Source organism: Drosophila kikkawai, chromosome 2R (assembly GCF_030179895.1).
Source record: "Drosophila kikkawai strain 14028-0561.14 chromosome 2R, DkikHiC1v2, whole genome shotgun sequence".
NCBI lineage: Eukaryota > Metazoa > Arthropoda > Insecta > Diptera > Drosophilidae > Drosophila > Drosophila kikkawai.
This window is the reverse complement of record NC_091729.1, coordinates 23353685-23373388: the sequence shown is the minus strand read 5'-3', so window position 1 is coordinate 23373388 and position 19704 is coordinate 23353685. Positions and strand designations below refer to the sequence as shown.

Below are 19704 nucleotides of genomic sequence, written 5' to 3'. Positions count from 1 at the left end.
GGCGGCGATAGAGAGTTAAAGTTTATTGCGATTAATTAAACTTGAAAGGTTTCTCCTGATAACAATAAATTCTTGAAAATAAATAAATTGGAAAATCGGAAAATCAGACTCTTACGTTACATAGAGTTCTAGTTTTCATGATCTTAATATTAGTAGGTCTGCCACCACTTTTCATTGTTCAGAGAGATTTCTTTTTTGAAGTTCCCTGAAATATTCAGTTATTTTTTAATTAATTCATAAGGTGCAAATATATATAGTATTTCTGCTCTCGTCAGTTGGTCTGCAATTATTGCCAGTCAGATATCGGAATTAATAATTTGAACCTTGCTGGTTGCTGTCCAAGCGGCGCGGAAACGCAATAAAGAAAAATATTTATTTATGCGAATTCCATTCGGAGGGCTCGTAAATCTCTTGACACCATCGCCAGCGAAACTGTATAACCGAGAATTTATGACTCCGACTATTACATACTTTATTATTGTTAATATTGAGTGGAGTTGGTTTGTTAGCAATATAAATTCGACTTGCTTTCTATATAAAGTGTTTCGGATGAAGGCTTTTCAAGAGACCTTAATTATGGAGAGAAAAATTAAAGAATCCCTAAACTTTCCCCACTTTAAGGATATATTTTTTTGTATTTAATTAAATATATTGCTTTTTAAAATATATTTACCAAAATAGGTTACCCAAAAATCGGGCTTTTTTTTCTAGTTTGTAAATTTGTTCTGGGTCTTCTTATTTCTCCATGAAAATTGTAATTTTTCGGGCTCGTCATGACCGCTTAACATGTGGGGATTGCAGCACTTGTAGCCTGTCATATTGTCAACATGTTCCTGTTCCGTGTGTGGTACATCTGTGTCGTGGTTTTTGCTCTGCTTGGAATTCCCGCCAGAGCCTGGGATTACTGCCAGGAGAACTGGTGTCCTCGTCCCAACGACCATGTGGCTTGTAACAACAATGGGGTAAGAAGAGAGCTCTAAAAATATATTTTCTTTGAAATGATTTGCCCAGAAAAACATTGTTCTTCTTGGAGAACAGGATATTTATACACATTTTGTCTAAAAAAATGAATAAACTTTATGTCCTTGCAGACCCTTGGTACTAAATGCTTTCCGGAGGCCAGGCTGTTACCCCTCAGTGATAGTTTGCGTTACTTTATTCTCCACAAAATTAATTTCTATCGGAATGAAGTGGCTTCTGGAAAATTCCCTGGCTTCGGAGCGGCCCTTCGCATGGCTAGCGTCTCCTGGGATCCTGAACTGGCCACCCTGGCCGAACTGACCGTCAAGCAATGCTCCTTATCCACCGATTCCTGTCGCAACACTAGGCGCTTTAAGCATGTGGGTCAGCTTATTGGCCATGTGATCTTCAGTGCCCGCAAGCATAGCAACCTCCAGCTCTTGGATCACAAAATCGACAACTGGTTTAATGAGTACAAAAGGAGCACTAACAAGTTAGGCAATGAGAAGCCAAACAGGTGAGTAATTGGTAGAAGCATTCAAATATATATTTATTTATAAATATAAAATATATATCTATATATTTTAATCAGCTTCCGCCAACTGATCCAAGAGCGGGCCACCCACATGGGCTGCGGCGTGCTCCGCCAGCGACGCCACCAAAAGTGGCACCAGCAGTTTATCGTCTGCAACTTTGCCCGCGAGGACATGGCCCAGGAGCCAGCCTACGAGGAGGGTCTTCAACCAGCCTCAGGCTGCCGATCTGGACCGAATCCCAGCTATCCGTATCTATGCGCCCTAGAAGAGCACTACGACGTGAATGCTCTCGATCGTTATTACACCACAAAGTCCTCGCTAAGGATCAAGATACTGTACAGCGAACCTAAGCGTGTTCCGGTGAAAGCTAGGGAAGAGTATCTTTAAGTTTATGGGGCTTTTCCTTTGACTTTATCTCAACTTTCTTACTTATCAATATATATATTTTATATAGTCTTCACTTTACACTTAAATAAGGATTCTTTTATTGTTCACATACACATACAACAACTTAGGAGGTAGTTTAGCGGGTTCCGAGGTGACCTAATGCGGATTCTCCTGGCGATTTGGCTCGATGGTGACGCGGGCATAGGGACTGCCGGCGCCCACCTTCCGGCGCATGGTGACGCCTCGGTGCGGACGCAAACCCATCACGATTAGGTAAATGCCAGCGGCGCTCAGGGCAATCAGCGTAAGCACCACCAGGCTATAGGCCCAGCGCGGCCAGGAATCACAGCTGAAGGCATCGGCGCGGGCGGAGGTCACTAGCATGCCGCGGATGCGGGCCGGCTTGTAGCAACGCCCGTTGGTCTGCACCGGCAGCTGCTTTAGCCAGAGCAGCTCGCAGTCACACTGCAGCGGCAGACCGTTGAGATCCAGTTCGGCAAGTTGTCCAAAAAGCGGCGCCAGCGTGGAATTAAAGGTGCGCAGCATAGTGCCACGAAAGCTCAGCGACCGCAGTGCCCATTTCTTCCCAGCAGCTGTCCTGGGGACATGGCCAAAAGCCTCAGCATCAAGATGAGTTAGCCGGCGGCTATTCTGGAAGCTCAGCGTCTCGAGGAGCTCTAGAGGAGCCAGGGAATTGGCTGCTATGCTTTGCAGCAGCGACATATCCTCCATGTAAAGTTGACGAACTTGGGTTAGGTTGGAAGTATCTTCATGAAGGAGATGTTCCAGCAGATTGTCGCTGATGTCCAGGCGCACGAGCGTCTGGGGCAGCTGCTTGGGCATTTGCTGCAGCAGGTTCCGGCGCAGTGAGAGCTCCTTCAGGGGAACATCCTGGGGTAAATGAACCTCGGTCAGGCTGCAGGCATCTAGTCGGAGAACATTCAGTTTCAAGTTAATTCCCAGCCCCGAGTAAAGATCCAGACTTGTCTCATTGAAGCGACGGTTCCAGGACACGTCCAGCGTTCCTAGCACCAGCATAGGAGCGAATAGCTTGCCCGGCAGGGAGTGCAGGTTGTTGTGGGCCAGGTCGAGCACCTGCAGATGGGGCAATCCCTCGAAGGTTGTGGCCTCCAGCTGGCCAATGCTGTTCCAGCCCAGGTAAAGCTCTCTCAGGCTGGTTAGCTGCTTGAAGTTGCCGGCCACCAAGCGCGAGATGTTGTTGTGCATCAGGTTCAGGTGATGCAGGCTGTCGCTGGTGAAGATCGGCGCCTCATCCAGGGCGTTCCAGGACAGATCCAGCGTGTCAATGTAGAGGGGCAGCAGCTGGGAGAGCTCACTAGCCCGATAATCCTTGTAGCTGCAATCGATGCGCAGGGCACGCATGCCCCAGGGCGAAGCACTGACGTTGCTGCATTCGCAGGAGCGGCGCGAGTTTCGAGCGGATTCCGGGTAACAAAAGCGGTCTATTTCTTCCACAGCGTCGATATTCTCCGTCCGACTGAATCCAGTTAGCTGCAGCAGCAGCAGCAGCTGCAGGGCAAAGGTCGCTCTTCGTCTCGTCATTTCTAAACTCGCCATGGTGAAGCTTCTCGGTGCACTGAATAACTTGACGAGGATGAGTGGCTCTTGGTTTGTGGCTTCCACTTCCATATCTTATCGCATGGCGGAAAAGCTCGCGGGCACTGTGACTCGATTTTTCCAATAAATTTATCAGCAGAATACTTTGGTCTTGCCCTGATAGGGTTAGTCATTGGAGAACATTTGGTTACGGCCGTGGTAAACAGAGACTGGCGTTGGGCAAAAGCCCGAGGCATTTGGAATTCCATATCTTATCGGGCGATGAAGCTTTGCCCCTTATCTCGCTCTCCCTATAAATAAGAGTATCTCCTGCTCCCAAGGTAAAGCTTTTCTGCTATCTGCCGATATCTATTTCATTAATCATTTCCCACACTCCCCGAGGCGGCGGGTTAAGTCGGTGACATGGATTCACAATATTGATGGATCTATAAAGCCTCCAATTTCACACTCCGAAAAATGGAGGCGGCCGCGTTCTCCAAATCACATTCGTTTCAAAAGTCACGACTAATCCCGCCTGGGATGGGGGATTTATCTAGCTCATTGCATCGCAAAGTCAAGCCTGGGGTTCAAATTGTAATTACGCTTAATGCGTTTGACTGGGGATTTTCTTTTGAATCCAGGATATGTTTTGGAGGCAACACACTCCGGCTCCAAGGTTTCCTCTTCTGGTTCTTATGCCGCTTAATTGCTGGAGCCTTTAAAGGTGTTTTGGGTTAGAAATGGAGAGGGGGAAAGACGATCAGAAATATCTAACCTTTTCAGGGTGGGAACTGCGTTGCAAAATTCTGAATAAAATCTTAGACATTAGGTCTTAAGGTATATAAATTGTAATACCCTGCAAGGGTTCTTATACCCTCTTTTTTCGATATATTCGATTACAATGCTTTTATTGAGGTGCCGATATTAATGCAAGTTCCACTATTTTTTTTACAAGAGCTTTTTATCTTAGTTTCCTATGAAATCCAGCTAGTAAAGATATGAAAAACCCTATAGACATATGTATGTGGAGCTGCCAGTCTCTAATAAGTATCCTCTAGTCGAATATTTTATCTTTCTGTTGCGCTACAGCGAACTTTATGGTGGTCTCTTTACGTTTGCAATTGCTTTTACTACTCGCACAATTCTCAGTGCCTTCGGGGCGATAGAACTCTTCTTTGTGTCAATGGAAAATTGATGAGGCTTACATAAGTGCACAGCGCCACCCCCCGTCACTGCCGAACCAACACATACATACATACATGTGCCCGTTCTGGCATAGGCATTTGCATAAATTAAGGACTTTCAAAAAGTCGGAGGCCCCCCCACGAGTTTTCCTTCTTGACTTTTCCACAATCGAGTGGGAAAAGCCAACACATGTAAAGCATTTAATGAGCTGTGTGTGTGTGTGCAAGTGAGTATATGTGTGTGTGCTTAAATTTATTGAAAATGCCAGGCACATGCTGGTGTTTGTTGTATGTTCAGAGCTCGGTTTCCGCCCCTCAAGTCATTATTACAAGCAAAAATGTATTTTTAACTAAAAACTCATTAATTACACTGAAAATTAGGTGTGTGTGTGTGTGTGTGTGTGTGTGTGTGTGTGTGTGTGTGTGGAATAATTATAGGCATTACAAGCAATTTAATTAAAGCCCAATTTTCGCACATCTGCAAAAATGGAATTGTTAATTAATAGGCCGAATCAAAAGCGGCCAAAGCCATCAATTGAGCCAGACAGCCGTCGAGTGGGGATATTCCAAAGGGTTTATACCATATATGTATATGAATCATGTTACACAGGCCTCCTCCTGTTTTGGTCAGGAATTGAAAAATAAAATCCTCTCTAAACGTGCCAAACATGGCGAGCGCCAGGCCCTGCAGCATTCGCCCAGGCAGAATATTTATGAAAGTTTTAATATTAAATGGTTTTCAGATGCCATTCGCGGAACCCACAGGCTTCCAGAGAGACAGAGAGAGAGAGAGAAAGAGACGGGCTTAAACGAGACGAAAGAGACAGCTAGCAAGTGCTGGCAATCAATGGCAGAAATGCAATTTCCCGCACAGGATATGCAATCATTAAAAGCGCTTGATTATCCGCAGGCCAGCGAACGAGCGGCATTGTCCTGCGCCCTCTCGCATGACATAATGATGCCCCAACTGTCACAGTTTGTTCTAGTTGTATATATAGGTCCCAGTGCGACAGTTTATGGCGTCCTAATTGAATCGCTTGTCATGCATTTGTCTAATAATGGCGCATTAATTTGCAGTAATGTGGGGCCAGCTTCCGTTTCCCGGAAATCATCAGCATCAGTGCAGCGCGTCCTGCACGTGACTGGTGTGAAGGCCAGAGGACTCCTGTCCCGTCCTGTCCTCCTGCCGTATGCTAAATATCTCTGTCATGCCCTTTTAACTCGTCGTCCAAACACATACTCACAGCACTTTCACATTTCTAATTGCCTTTGAAAGCGCTTCTGTCACGCAATTTAAAACTCGTAATTCCGCCAGACGGGGGCCTAAATTCATTAGGCGGGCTTTAAGAGCTCACATTAACCCAAAATTACACACACACACACACACACGCACACATTGCTCACTTGCGGTTGCCATTGGGATATCATTCTCTTTCGCTGCGCTCAATTTAATCGACAAATTTAAAGAAAATTATTGTCTCTAATGGGCAGACGTGCCCACAGAATGCGACCTTTAACCGCAGGCTATATAGAGCAGGAGGGAGACGGCGGGGGCTATTGGCTTTCCCTTTTTTGGCTTAGATCCCAGCAGCTGATAACAGTTGAATAATGAACAAATAATGGCTGGCACAACCTTCTTGTCTGCTCAAATATTAAGTATACGCCGGGGAGTCCGTCGAGCGAACGAGCCGAGAAATGTGTTGTAAGAACCCCATTGGAATAATAGATGAAGAATGGTTGTAATGCTAAAATGTACAAGCCCAATAATCCGTAACATAACTCAAAACGGCAGCGTCTCCCTTAGCTGGTCACAGAAGATAATGTTAATTAGGGCAAAAATGTGCAGAATTTGGGATTTGCTTGACTGCATTGGCTTAATATCATTTTCTGCTGGTTAATGCTATTAATTAGCAAATGATATGGCAGATTTGCAGACTCAAAATCAACATACATGAGAGAGAATTTGTGTATTAAATAATCAAGTTTCTGTTTAATAAAGGTAATTGGTTGAAGAGTTTACTAGGATTTGTGGTTACAGCATGAAGTTTGTTTGCTTTTGTATCAAATTAATTAATTGAAGATGTTAATGGAGTTGGAATAATTATTTTCTGCCCATTATTGTTAATAATTTATACATTTCCCACATTCTACAGTGGTTTTCTTGGCTCAGGCATATGCTTTAGAATAATCACAGAATAAATCCCTAAATTCACCCTCCTGCCTTCCCTTCCTTAGAAAATTGAAATTTCTGTTTTGAATAATCATTTTGCACTTGTTATCCTTTGGTCTGTGGTTCCTGCCATCATAATTCCGCCTTACGAAAACCCTTTTAAGAGAATGTACAGCTTTAAAGCCAAACTGCAATTTGGTTCCTCAGAAAAAAAGGCAATTTGCAGGCAGCACAACATTTGTTGCTCCAATGCCAACATGCGAAGGCTGGAGTTTCATTTTTGAGAGTGTTGCGGCTGCTGCTGGTCGGCCTTTGTTGGCCCTCGGGAGGCATGGGCAGGATCCTCTGTCAACAGTAGTGCTGCTGCTGCTGCTACTGCTGCTCTGCTCCTCGTTGTAATTTGATTTGTTTTGCCCGATTGCTACTGCGGCTACATTGTTTCACAGCCGGATGATACTTTTGGGCTGCACTAATTAATTTTGACTCGCCAAACAAAAGGAGCAGGCGATGCCCGGGATGCCCCGAACTGCATTGTCTTCGGCCTGGCCATAAATGTCAGCTGGGGGCTGCATTTCCCAATTCAATCCAGCTGTCAATTTGAGTTACTCCTCGGCAGATACTATATAGAAACTCGTTCGGGGAAAGCCAAAACCGAAGCCGAAGATTTATTGCCTGTTGCCAAAAGCCCACAAAATTAATGTACTTCACAGTTGAGTTTAGCAGCTGCCCGGGGTTCTTCTCGGGGTCCTGTGAGTCCTGTATGTGTGTGTGTGTGTATGTTTGTGCTTAGGCATGTGTGCCTGTGTCTGTGCGGCCTCTCTGTGTGTGCTTTGGCCCTAATGAAGTTGTTAATGCGAGTGCTGTCCTGCCAATTCCTACGTCGCGATGCTACTTGCCCCCTGCACTTGTATGTCCTGTGTCCTGAGTACACACGAAAATCTAATAAGACGCTTACGTCTGTTGCTGTTTGGGTTTTCGGTTGTGTGCTTGGCTTGGCCAGGAGGCTTTCACACCCTTTCGAGGTCAAGTGGGGTCCCTGGCCCCCTCAGGCTCTTACATAAGCCATTAGCCAGCGCAAAATGGCAGCCCGTGACAGTCATCTTGGCCTGTCCGTTCCTCTGTTCTTTCAAATTTTATTGCTTTGCTTTTTACGGTCAGCGTCTCCAATTTATATATGACTCGAGTCGAACTCCCGGCGCTAGTTCTTCATCTTTTGCTTGGCCAGCATTTATTTTTATGCCCCTTGTCCTTGATTGGATCGTAAACTTAAGTTTCAGTGTGCCAAGAGTCCTTGGCAATAATCAGCCGGGGGTAAAAGAGTTGCGCCATCAGCGTTTCAGGGAAGTCCACTAAGAAAATCTCATAAAATAATATATTTAATTTTGATTTAAGAGCTGTCAACATGCTTAAGAGATAATGAAAATAAAAAGGGGTTTATTGTAATATAAATATTTCTTATTCTTAGGGAAAATTTGAAGATTGAAAGGGAGGACCCCATGCTTAAGACCCTTATACCTTAATTTTTTTTTAATATCCATTTAATAGCTTATTTTGTTCTCTGCATTTTCAGTTTCTTCTCTTAACTCTCGCTTTTTTCGTGTTTGCCCAGAAGGACACAAACTGAAAGCCAGACAAACTGCAGCGAACTGCAGTTCGGGGCAAATAAATTAATCTTTCATTTGAAGCAGAGTCTGGGGACCGGGGACTGCGACTACGCATTGAGCGCTCGCTTAATTAGATGAAGTGAAAGTGGGCGATGCCAGGCGAGACAATTGCAACTGTCAGCCCGGGAGAGAACTGGGTCAATTGCCCACTGGCTGGCTGAATCCGATGCTAGTGGATAATGGCCCCGTGCCTTGGCATATTTTAAGGCGAGACAATGCACGGAGGAGAAGAGGGAAATCTGGCAGCTGACTATAAGTGCAGGCTAATTTAATTACGGGCTCAAAGTCTAAAGTCCTCGAGATAACAAAAGAGATGCAGCCCAAAGTTGGGGGCAATCAAGTACCTGAACCTGTCCCAGGACACCACCTCCGCACACACGCACTCGTGAGCCGAAGGATGTGTGTAATTGACAGCGCCAAAGCACACTTGACAGGCTCTCCTCTCGCACGCACACACACACACACCCAGACACCGAGACACCTATAAAGCGCGCACACATGGCCCCGGGAAGTAGGCAACACTCTTGTTTGAAGCCGGGGCCAAATGAATATTAAGCGGGGCTCGTATGAAATGATTTTCGTAATTTAATTGAAACGTCAACATTCAGTGCACTCCTCCGGCCTTAATTATATTATGAGTGGCGCTACGCCACGTTGGCCCGGGTTATCCCCAAGGCAATTTTCGATAATTGAAATTTTATGGCCCCCCGTCCCAGAGATTTTTGCTTTTCGCTTTGTCATGGCACGCCAGGGTACATATGAAATTGCGCAGAAACCAACGAAAAACTGTCAATAAAAGTGACATCAAGGACTAAGAGCATTCGCCTGATAATTTATGTGTGGCGCCCACAGATTTCGCCTGTGTCTCTCTCTCGGTATAATGCCCCCTCGAATAATGTTTAATGCACAAGCAGCCGAGATAGAGAGTCACTTAAGAAACACGCACCCAGGAGAGAGTGTGTCTTGTATCTTGTACCTGTACACCCCACATCGCACACAGGCACACATATCACATACATCAAGTTCAAGAGCCAAGGACACGCCACGCCTCATTGAATGACTGGCGGATTTGGGGGGCAGGGGATATGGCCAGGTAAATTTATGCAGCACTTGTTATTGCCTTTGTTGCTCTCCTCCGCCTGATATTGAAACTCCGGCGTCATAAATATTTTTATGTTCTCCCGTAGCCGCCACAGCCCCAGTCGCTGCTTTTACTGCATTTGACAGATCTCCTCCACCTGTCGCCTCTAGATTTGTCATAAACAGACAGAAGCCTCCTGCTGCTGTTGCAGGAACAAAAAATAAAATAAAACACATAAATCGCCACATACGTCACCAGCAAGTTTTCAAATTGACCAAAAAGCTAAAAAAAAAAGAAAAGTTCGTGTTTTTCCCTCTCTCCCTCTCTTCGTTTTTTATGATGCATTTAAAACTTTTGATTATGCCGCAAAGAGCGGTAGATGTCGGCGTATGTAACTTATTTAATTTCCTCCCTCAGCCCGCTCCTGGGAGCCGAAAAGTTCATTTAAAGTTTTGTTGCAACCATAAATTCCTAGGCCGAAACCTAAAATATAAACAGCCCAGCCAAGTGGAGCGAGTGTATATGTGCGAGTGTATCCGGCAGAAAAAAGTTAGATGCGGTCGTAAATCTGGCATTTGTCAGTTTCTGGATGCTGTGCCGCCTACCAAAAGATACTGAGAGAAAAGGGAGGATGATGGAGACGGTGTATTTCGAGTGCAGTGTAAGAAAATGGTAACTAAATTTGATGAAAGACAACTATTCTTAAAGAATTTTATATAAAAGAAGTGTCAAAGTGGGAAAAGCCTTGATACAACCCCTTTGATTGCTACGTTTATCATAAAAAGATTTTGAGATATCTCCTTTAAAACTAAGCTCCCTTAAACCCCCTGATGTTTTCAGAATAAACCCCGCTTTTAATCCCCAAATTTCCCTTCGATATTTTCCGAATAAGCCCCGCTCTTAATTTCTTTCTCCGCTAGTATGGAAAACCCCCACACGTTTCCAATTTTCCCACAGTGCCTGGCGGAAAACGTGCAACTCAGTCGTCCTCTAATTGGCCTTTTTATGCACACAGGCACACTCGACATCATTTCCATTTCCAGGGCCATTTCCGTGCCAAAGCAGTTTAGCACTCTAACTATGCACATTCAGTGGATCCTCCTGCTGCCCTCCATCTCCTGCCACCTACCCCTTGCTCCCCTACCCATGTGCTGCAGCATTTCGATTCAATATTACTCATACGTACTGGATGCCGGCTGCCTACTGGGCACAGCGATTGCCGTCGGGCTAACGAAGGCCCTTGAAAAGGGGTGGCGGCGGCGCGACTAGAACGCAAACAAACTGCAGGCGTCGGGTGACGGGCGTCCAGCTTTCCCAGCTTTTGCCAACTGCAACAAAGTGCTAATCTGGAGGGCAGGGGATCCAGAGCAGGAGCTGCTGCTCCTTCGCCGCTTAATCGCCATGTGCGACAGGCTTAACTTGTCGGCTTTGAGTGTCAGCGCTGAGCCTCGTTTAGCCTTTGAGTGCCAGGAGGAGAGGAGTGGGTTTCGGGGTTAGGCAGTGCATGGGTTAGGAAATCGCACTGGGGTTGGTTATGGCGGGATGGAGATGTGCCCTGGTGCGTAACTCGGTTGACATGTTATTAGTTTCATCAGCGAAAAAGCCGCCGGGAAGGAGGGGATAGAGGCTCGCCGAAACTTGTTCCACGTTTCCATTCCATTAATTGAGTCCTCGGGCAGTCGTGGCACTCGGAGGAAGCGACGCGATTCCAGAGATAATCAAGTCTTGTTCCGCCTTGGGCTGCTGATTTATTTAACCGATTATTTTCGAATTTCCTTTAGTTGCTGATTAAGGAAATATTTCATTTAATTGCAGGCATTGATTCATGTTATTGTAAAGGAATTGCTTTGTCTTTATTTTGCCATTATTAAATAAATGTTTTATCTTGCAAATTAAGATTTATTTGGCATTGTTTAATTAATATTTTATCTTGCAAAATATGATTTATTTATCTCACAATGAATTCCATTGATTAATGTATTAAAACAGGACAATAAATCTATCTTGGCTGCCAAATACGTTGAAGGATTTGATTTATTAATTTCATTAATTAATTTTTTGGCCTGACTGTTATTCAATACATATATTTTATTGTCTATAAACAATATGTCTTTTGTTGACTTTAGTGGCTTGAATGGAGTCCCCGTTCGGAGCTTGATTTAATTCGCTTCTTCGATTTATCCATAAACCTTTTATAGAGCAACTCTCTCAATTTCAGTGCCGTATTTATTGGAAATTCCTTGGCCAGCAGCTCGCCCAGCTCAGCCAGCCGTTCCAAGCACAATTGAACAATAATGCGACAGCCTCATTAAATGCTCTTACCAATGGCGGCGGCAAACAAAGACAGGACGAGGCAAACACAGGACATGGCGGCAGGAGATGGGGAGAGTAAGGTCGAACTTTGCTTTGCTTTGGTTGTTTAGAGCTGCTTTCGCCTTCATTGTTCGACAATAAAAAGCTGTTGTTCATTTTTATGGAGTAACGCCTTGTGCCCGCCACTGCCTTATCCCTTCCTCTCCTGGCCCTCACTACCAGTTGCCAGATCCTTTTCTGGCCCTGCCAGGATGGAGCCAAGTCGGCAGACGTCGTCATTGTCCCGGCGTTGTCGCCTTGCCATTATTATTGTGAGCGACGACACAAAAACAAGAGGGAAACAAGGCACTTGGGCTGAGGCACAGGAAAAAAAGTTTAATTTAAATTAAATTAACCTAAACTTGATGATAAGACTTAATATTATTATTTAAAAATAATATGTATATATATTTTAAGCATTTAAAAGATCCTAATTCTTTTTCCAATATATCTAAAGTGTTTGTTTATTTTTTTCTCGGTGAATATTTAATTATAATTAACATAAATTCTCTTTTAAACATTATATTATAGGTTATTCACTAAAAAATTAACTTAAAATAATTCTTTCAGCCTTATATATCTTTTTAATCCCTCTTTTATATCCTTATTTTCCCTGAGTGTGTCTTAAGCCGCCATTGGAGTGCCTGTATGTGTGGGTGTTGTTTTTGTTGTTGTTGTGCTTGTGTGTGTGTGTGTGTGGTATGGATGACGCACATAATGAGTCTGCGTGGCAAGTACAAAAGTTTATAAATATGATGGAATAATTAAAACTTGGCGCCAATTTGAAGGCCCTTCGCCATGCCGAAGGTGGCCGAAAAGGCTGTCAACAACAAAGGCGGCAAAAGGCACAGGAAAAAACAAGGGGAAAACCCAAGGAAATTCCCCCGCGGCCACGCCCCCTTTTGGCATTGTTTTTGGCCTTTGGCACCGCTTGCCCTTTGGGACTTCTATATGTGTGTGTGTTTCCTTTGAGCCCAGCCACAATTTCTTTTCTTTTTTTTTCGTGTTCTTCGGCAAGGATGTGAGAATTTGTATGCTTTATGTTTTGCAGATGCTTAGAAAAGTTGTTGTTTTCGTTTTCGTTTTGTTTTGTTTTTCTTTGGTGTGCTTTAACTTTGTTTAGCAGCAGCTACCTTTTCCATTTCCACTGCCATTTCCCTCCCCCCCACAGCCAAGTGTTAATTATGCAACATTAATTAAGAGCCAATGCGGATGGATATGGGGCTTTAAGCAGGCCTCACAATGGGACTTTAAAGATGGCACTAACATCGCAAACGCCTCTTTCGAGTGTTGTTGCATTCAAAGGCAGCCACCATAATTATGTGCACATATAAAGTATATGAAAAGCCTCGACGGAGACTCCAAGCAGGCCACTCAGCCGGGGTTTATTTGCAGAGTCACACAAGACACACACGGAGACACATCCGGAAATGCGCTCCGACTCGGCAATTGGTTCAATGAACCTCAATGACAGCCAGCTCAGGCTCTCCAAGGCAGCCGCTCCAGCAACTCTAGATGCTCCATCCGCTCCAGCAGCTCCAACAGATTCCCTGCAATCTGCTAAACTTTAAGTCCAACTTGACGCTGGGGGCAATAAAAACGTAAAACGTAGAAAAGTTCGCCACGGCGAAAGAGTTACGGGCTTTTCGGGACGACGTGAAACATATTTTGCACTCGTCGGACGCCGTAACACATGTTCAGCTCAGCTCGTTTAATGGGCACCAAGGTGAGCTGAGCTCTTCAATTTGTTTGAATTTGTTTTTGGTCTGGGGAAAAGTTTACAAAAATAATCCCAATCCGGGCACAAAAAACACGGAGTAAGCTGCCAAGAACTTGTCCTGTCTTCTCACTGAGCTGAGTGTGTGTGTGTGTGTGTGGTGTGTGTTGTATCTATGCTGTAAATCCTTTTTCTTCGAAATTGTTGCTGTCCGGAATATATATATCTATGTATATACATGTTATATGTTGTGTGACACGGCCAGGCGTGCCATGATGAATGAGGGAGGCTCGCTTTCGGAATTTGCCCCGTTTTGCCCTTTTGAGAAATGCAACCCTCTGTTAGACATGTCAATTTCCAGCCTGATGCATCGCACAAAAAGGCTGAAGCAGGAGCAGGAGCAGCCGTAGGGACAGGTGGCAGGTGGGGTCGAGGGTAGAAGCGGAATTGCGTGGCTGAAAAGCCAAAGATTTTCATCCAATTTGCAAAAGTGGAATACGCATACGCCCCGTGGTCTTCAAAAAGTTCGATGCGACACGTGAGCGTACACTCAAAATCGAAGTAAATTGCACAGAAAGAAATTGGTGTACTATTGAGATTTTTGGTTTGAGTATTATTTTATATTTTAAAATACAAAATAATATTTTTCTAAGTCAAGGAGTCATTTCCGACCCCATAAACCATATATATTCTTGATCAGCATTAGCATGCGAATCTTTCTAGACATGTCCGGAAGAAATCGATTTTTGGGCCATTTTTGCGAAATTTGATAAGGGGTTACATCATTAAAATTTTGGATTTTGATAAAAAATTGAATTTTCAAAATTTTTAAATATGCAGATTTATTAACTGTAGAAAATCTTGCACAGAACAGTTATCCGATTTAAAATTAATGCTCTTTTGGCCGAGTTATGATATTTTCAATTTTAAAAAAATCAAGAAGTTTTTTAATATAAAAAATCAGATTTTATAAAACAAAATAATATTTTTCTAAGTCAAGGAATCATTTCCGACCCCATAAACCATATATATTCTTGATCAGCATCAACAGGGGAATCTTTCTGGACATGTCCGGAAGAAATCGATTTTTGGCCATTTTTGGGAAATTTTATAAGGGGTTACATCATTAAAATTAGCAGAATGGCCAAAAATTTTGATTTCTTAAAATTTTAAATTTTGTATGCAGTTTTTTTAAATTAATAAAAACTAACACAAAACTGCTTTCCGAATCGAAATTAATGCATTTTTGGCTTAGTTATTTAATTGTTACCTGCAAGGGTATACAAACTTTGGCTGGCCAAAGTTAGCTTTCTTTCTTGTTTGATTAGTTTACATACTGAGTGCATCTTATCCTACAGAATCTATCCTTTCGCTCAGTGTTTCTCACACAAAATGGTGCGGGGACATGTGTTGGCAACGTGCCTGCCGGCAAGTCAAACATTACGACATTACGCGCTTTCCAATTCACCTGTGAAAATCATTTTCTTCGTTTCCAGGCAAAAAAAAAACAAGAAAAAAAGCGAACGAGCGACAAGAATAAAAACAAAAAGTCGGCTTGAAGTCAGAGGCGGAATTTTTGGCGAATTTGCCTTGTCAAATGTTGAAGGAGACGTGACAAGCATTAGCTACAGCTACAACCTACGGAGAACAACCTACAACCTGTGCTCGCTCCATAATGTCGATGTCGCTGCATGTCTTCATGCAGGAAGAGGAATGGAGGCCCGAGGATTTTGTCCCGGGGAGAATTCCGCCGTGTATGTAGTTTGGCATATCATTTCGTCGCCAATTTGAAAATCGTTGATATGCATACGAGGCAGACGACATCCAGAGTGAGGTGTAAACACAGAGGACGTGCGTGTGGGGGTTAAGGGGTTGCCAATCAAATCACCTGCCACGATGTCGTCCTCTACACATCACAGGTATACAGGGAGTAACCAAAAAGTTGTGGTTCCCAAGTGCAAAGTGCTTTCTCCTGTTTTTTGACAGCCACAAAGACCTCAACTCAAAAACGCAGCTAACTGACTAAACCCATAAAAGTCTTTAAAATCAAATATTTGCCGGCAAAGGGCTGCAATATGCAAATGCAAATGGAAATGAAAATCGAATATTCGGAATTAAATGCGTGAGCGTTTGCTCGCCCAAAAAGTCGAGTAGTTTGTTGAATCAGGAATTACGGCAAATAAAACTACAATTGGTTCGCATTTACATTTCATTGAGTAAATTGCACAATTGCAAATGGCATTGCAGAGGGGGCGGAGGCGGGAAGTGAGAGGCCAAAGGACTTGATATACTCTAAATAAATGGCATAACATTTTCCCCCATTTCCCCTCTCGAACTCGCATGAGAGCACTTGCCTTTACCCCAGATGGAAGATGGCCTGAGAAATCACATAAAAATACAGTCTGTCAGACAGACACTGGGGAAACTCTCTCTGGGCGCTGCTCAAGTTCCTGGATTTTTATTGCCATATATCCGAACTTATGGCTGGCAATGCTCGAATAACAAAACGAAAGCGATAACGAAAACGAAAACATTTCGACTTCACTTGATGCTCACAAATTGTTTCTCAAATGAACAATTTTAAATTTTCACATTCAATAAATTGCTGCTGCCTTTTGGATGCCAACAAATTGCCGACTGGGGGGAGATGTATTTTCTTTGTTTTTCCTTATTGTTGTGTGTTTGGGTAAATGAAAAAACTTTTTTGTCAATTGTGTCGACTTATTATTAGCATTATCACTTTTTGTCTAGGTTTCAAATACACTTATCCAGGAGTAAATGAGAATTATGACAGATTATGGGGAAAATATATTTATAAACAAGAAGGGAAGCTAACTTCGGCACGCCGAAGTTTGTATACCCTTGCAGATTGGTTTCGATGCATATAAATGCAATTTAAATATGTAAATGTAATTGATGGAACACACAAATATGAATCAATAAAAGATGGTGAAATCAATGTGCAATTTTTTTGTGAAGGCAGCATTGATTTCGGACCGTTTGGGGAAAAATCTAATTATTTTGAAAGCTAAATCTAAATTTTAAAATTTTTTTTCCGCATTTAAAAATTTTTTTTTTAATTTTTTAAAATTTTAAAATATTTTAACTGCCAAATTTGAAGTTGAATTTAACTGTCAAATTTGAATTTGAATTTAACGACGATCAGTTTCAGTGTGCCCAGGTGCATTTAAGCAACATTTTAGCCAAAAAATTTACAATATGGTCACATCTGGTTTGAGTCTTGGCTTACTCCAAGATCAAAGGTTCGAAACTTGGACTTTTTATAACAGTTTATACCAGTTTTCAGCTGCTTGCTGCTGATTTCTGTTCGCCTGTTACCCCAATTTGGGAAACGGGCAATTTGCATGGAAATGTTCGGAAAATTGAATGGGCTGCTGTAGGGATGTTGTTGTAAAAAGGTTGTTGTTGCCATAAGCTAGCTGTTGTTGTCGGCAACAAATAGGTATAAATATAAAAGGTTTGAGTCTTCGCTAACTTGCGCCGGCTCCTAAATGGTTTGGAACTTGGACATTTTATAACAGTTTATACCAGTTTTCAGTTGCTTGCTGCTGGTTTCTGTTCGCCTGTTACCCCAATTTGGGAAACGGGCAATTTGCATGGAAATGTTCGGAAATTTGAATGGGCTGCTGTAGGGATGTTGTTGTAAAAAGGTTGTTGTTGCCATAAGCTGTTGTTGTCGGCAACAAATAGGTATAAATATAAAAGGTTTGAGTCTTCGCTAACTTGCGCCGGCTCCTAAATGGTTTGGAACTTGGACATTTTATAACAGTTTATACCAGTTTTCAGTTGCTTGCTGCTGGTTTCTGTTCGCCTGTTACCCCAGTTTGGAAAGCGGCCAATTTGAATGAAAAGTTTTGCTAACTTGCATCAGTGATGCTCATCTGCATCAGTGATGCTCACTTCCATCAGTGATGCTCACTTCCATCAGTGATGCTCACTTCCATCAGTGATGCTCACTTCCATCAGTGATGCTCACTTCCATCAGTGATGCTCACTTCCATCAGTGATGCTCACTTCCATCAGTGATGCTCACTTCCATCAGTGATGCTCACTTCCATCATTGATGCTCATCTGCATCAGTGATGCTCACTTCCATCAGTGATGCTCACTTCCATCAGTGATGCTCATCTGCATCAGTGATGCTCTATTAGGACAAAATGCATCTCTCTAACTGCCAGTGATGCTCATCCAGCTATTTTGTCCCAATAATGCAAAATAGCTAGTTGAGCATCACTGATGCAGATGAGCAAGCACTGAAACTGATCGTCGTTAAATTCAAATTCAAATTTGGCAGTTAAATTCAAATTCAAATTTGGCTGTTAAAATATTAAAAAAAATTTGTTTAATTCTAAAAAATTCTGAAATAAAAATAAAAAATCTGAAAAAAATGTTAAAAATTCAGAAAAAATTTTAAAAATTCAGAAAAATTTTACAAATTTAGTCAAAAATTTTAAAAATGTAGTAAAATTATAAAACATTCGAAAAAAAATGTTAAAATTCAGAAAAAAAAATTATTTAATTTAGATTTAGCTTAATATATATATTTGGAATATTTCAAGTCAAAGGTGCCACATTATTCGCTGTTAATTTTGCATTTTCAGACTTAAGTTATTCTATAAATGTAACACAGTCCACTAGATAACAAAATGTACATTAAATTTGGAAATTTTAAATATTATATTGCATTTGTTTGGGCACTATTTTTAAAATCAAAAGCAATTCGGTGATATTTATCAAAATAAATGCATTCTATGTACCATATTTAAAAGCAAAGAAATTCCTTAAATCTGTTAAATAATAGTAATTTATCAGTAGTAGTAGTATATCAATTTTAAAAGAAAGATGCTAAACCTTTACATTAATTTAAATCGAAATAATTATTCTTTAATAAAACTATATTCCCATAAAAATCTCTATTCCATTCTAGATTCAACTTTCTCTTCTCTGTCTCCCCAATAAAAACCCATTAAATTTGTCACAATCTCGCTGCCCTAAAGTACAAATACTCCTTGAAGTGAAAGTGTAGCTGAAGAAGAAAAATGCAAATGACTCTCGATTCCGGTGAAGCGCAAATGGCGTCGAAATTGAAAATCAAGATGACTTCTTCTAGGAGAATAGGGCGGCGAGAGCGGCGTCATGAATACAGATATCGGGGGTACCCCTCGCACACAGGTACACCTCCAGGTGTGCGTCGTACGCATGTGTTTGTCTCAGACATTTCGATTACTTTTTGAGTGGTTCCACTAAGGTTTCCCCTTCTTTAGCCCGGGAATTGCTGCATCCGCAAACTTTGGGGTCTCATAAAATATGTAGACCAGTAATACCTGGCAGGGGGAGGGGGGAGAGGGGGAGAGGACGGGATGGGGCACACAAAAGGCAGCGCAAATTACTGAAATATGCATGCGACTCGCCATGGCCATTATCGGGGGCTTCCTTTTTGGCCCCGCAGAAGAAGTACGAGTATCGAGGTCCATCGAGGCTACGTGCCGGGAATACCCAATGGATGGCCATTACCGGACTGGCCTGGACTTGGAACACTCATTTCGGCCATGTCAATGGCATTCGGTTCGCAGGATGGAGGCATTTGTGGTTTTTGAAACTGCACGCATTTGATTGCGTTATTGAAATTGACTGGGCCGTGGCGGTGGCTTCATTACTATAATGTCGTGGGCGGGAGCTGGCCTAGGCCTGGGCCTGGGCCTGGGCCCGGGCAAGGAATTCAATTATAAATGCCTGCAGATTTCCAGGTATGCCTTGGCTTATGAATATAAATCTGCTCGGTGTGCGGCGGCGGCGGCGGCAGCTTCGACTTAATTGCTATTGGCCTAGGCCCAGGTGAGACGAGATGAGGCGGCGGCGGCAGGTAAGTAATTATTTACTTGATGATGTCGCCTCGGGCAAAGTTAAATTAAATGAGGATTATGTGAGCTTTTTAATTAACTTGGAGCCCAGCAGGAGCTTCTGTCTAGCTCAGCGTAAATTTAAATGTGGCGCCCCAGATCGATAGCAGTCTATCGATGATAACGGTTTCGCTGTTATCACTTATCACTTGTGGGAGCCCTGGCAGCCCCCAGC

The 19704-nt window shown here is 42.9% G+C and overlaps 2 protein-coding genes across 2 annotated transcripts; one reads left to right on the top strand and one right to left on the bottom strand.

Moving 5' to 3' along the window:
• Nucleotides 1-796: 796 nt before the first annotated feature.
• LOC108076528 (antigen 5 like allergen Cul n 1) lies at nt 797-1960 on the top strand. The gene is made up of 3 exons (XM_017169440.2): nt 797-962; nt 1092-1477; nt 1553-1960. Exons 1-3 carry the CDS (start codon nt 828-830, stop codon nt 1881-1883), a joined length of 852 nt encoding a protein of 283 aa, XP_017024929.1. The 5' UTR covers nt 797-827; the 3' UTR covers nt 1884-1960.
• LOC108076527 (TLR4 interactor with leucine rich repeats) lies at nt 1946-3632 on the bottom strand. Its single transcript, XM_017169439.3, has one exon. The coding sequence runs from the start codon at nt 3531-3533 to the stop codon at nt 2040-2042; it is 1494 nt and encodes a 497-aa protein (XP_017024928.2). The 5' UTR covers nt 3534-3632; the 3' UTR covers nt 1946-2039.
• Between the last annotated feature and the right edge of the window lie 16072 nt (nt 3633-19704).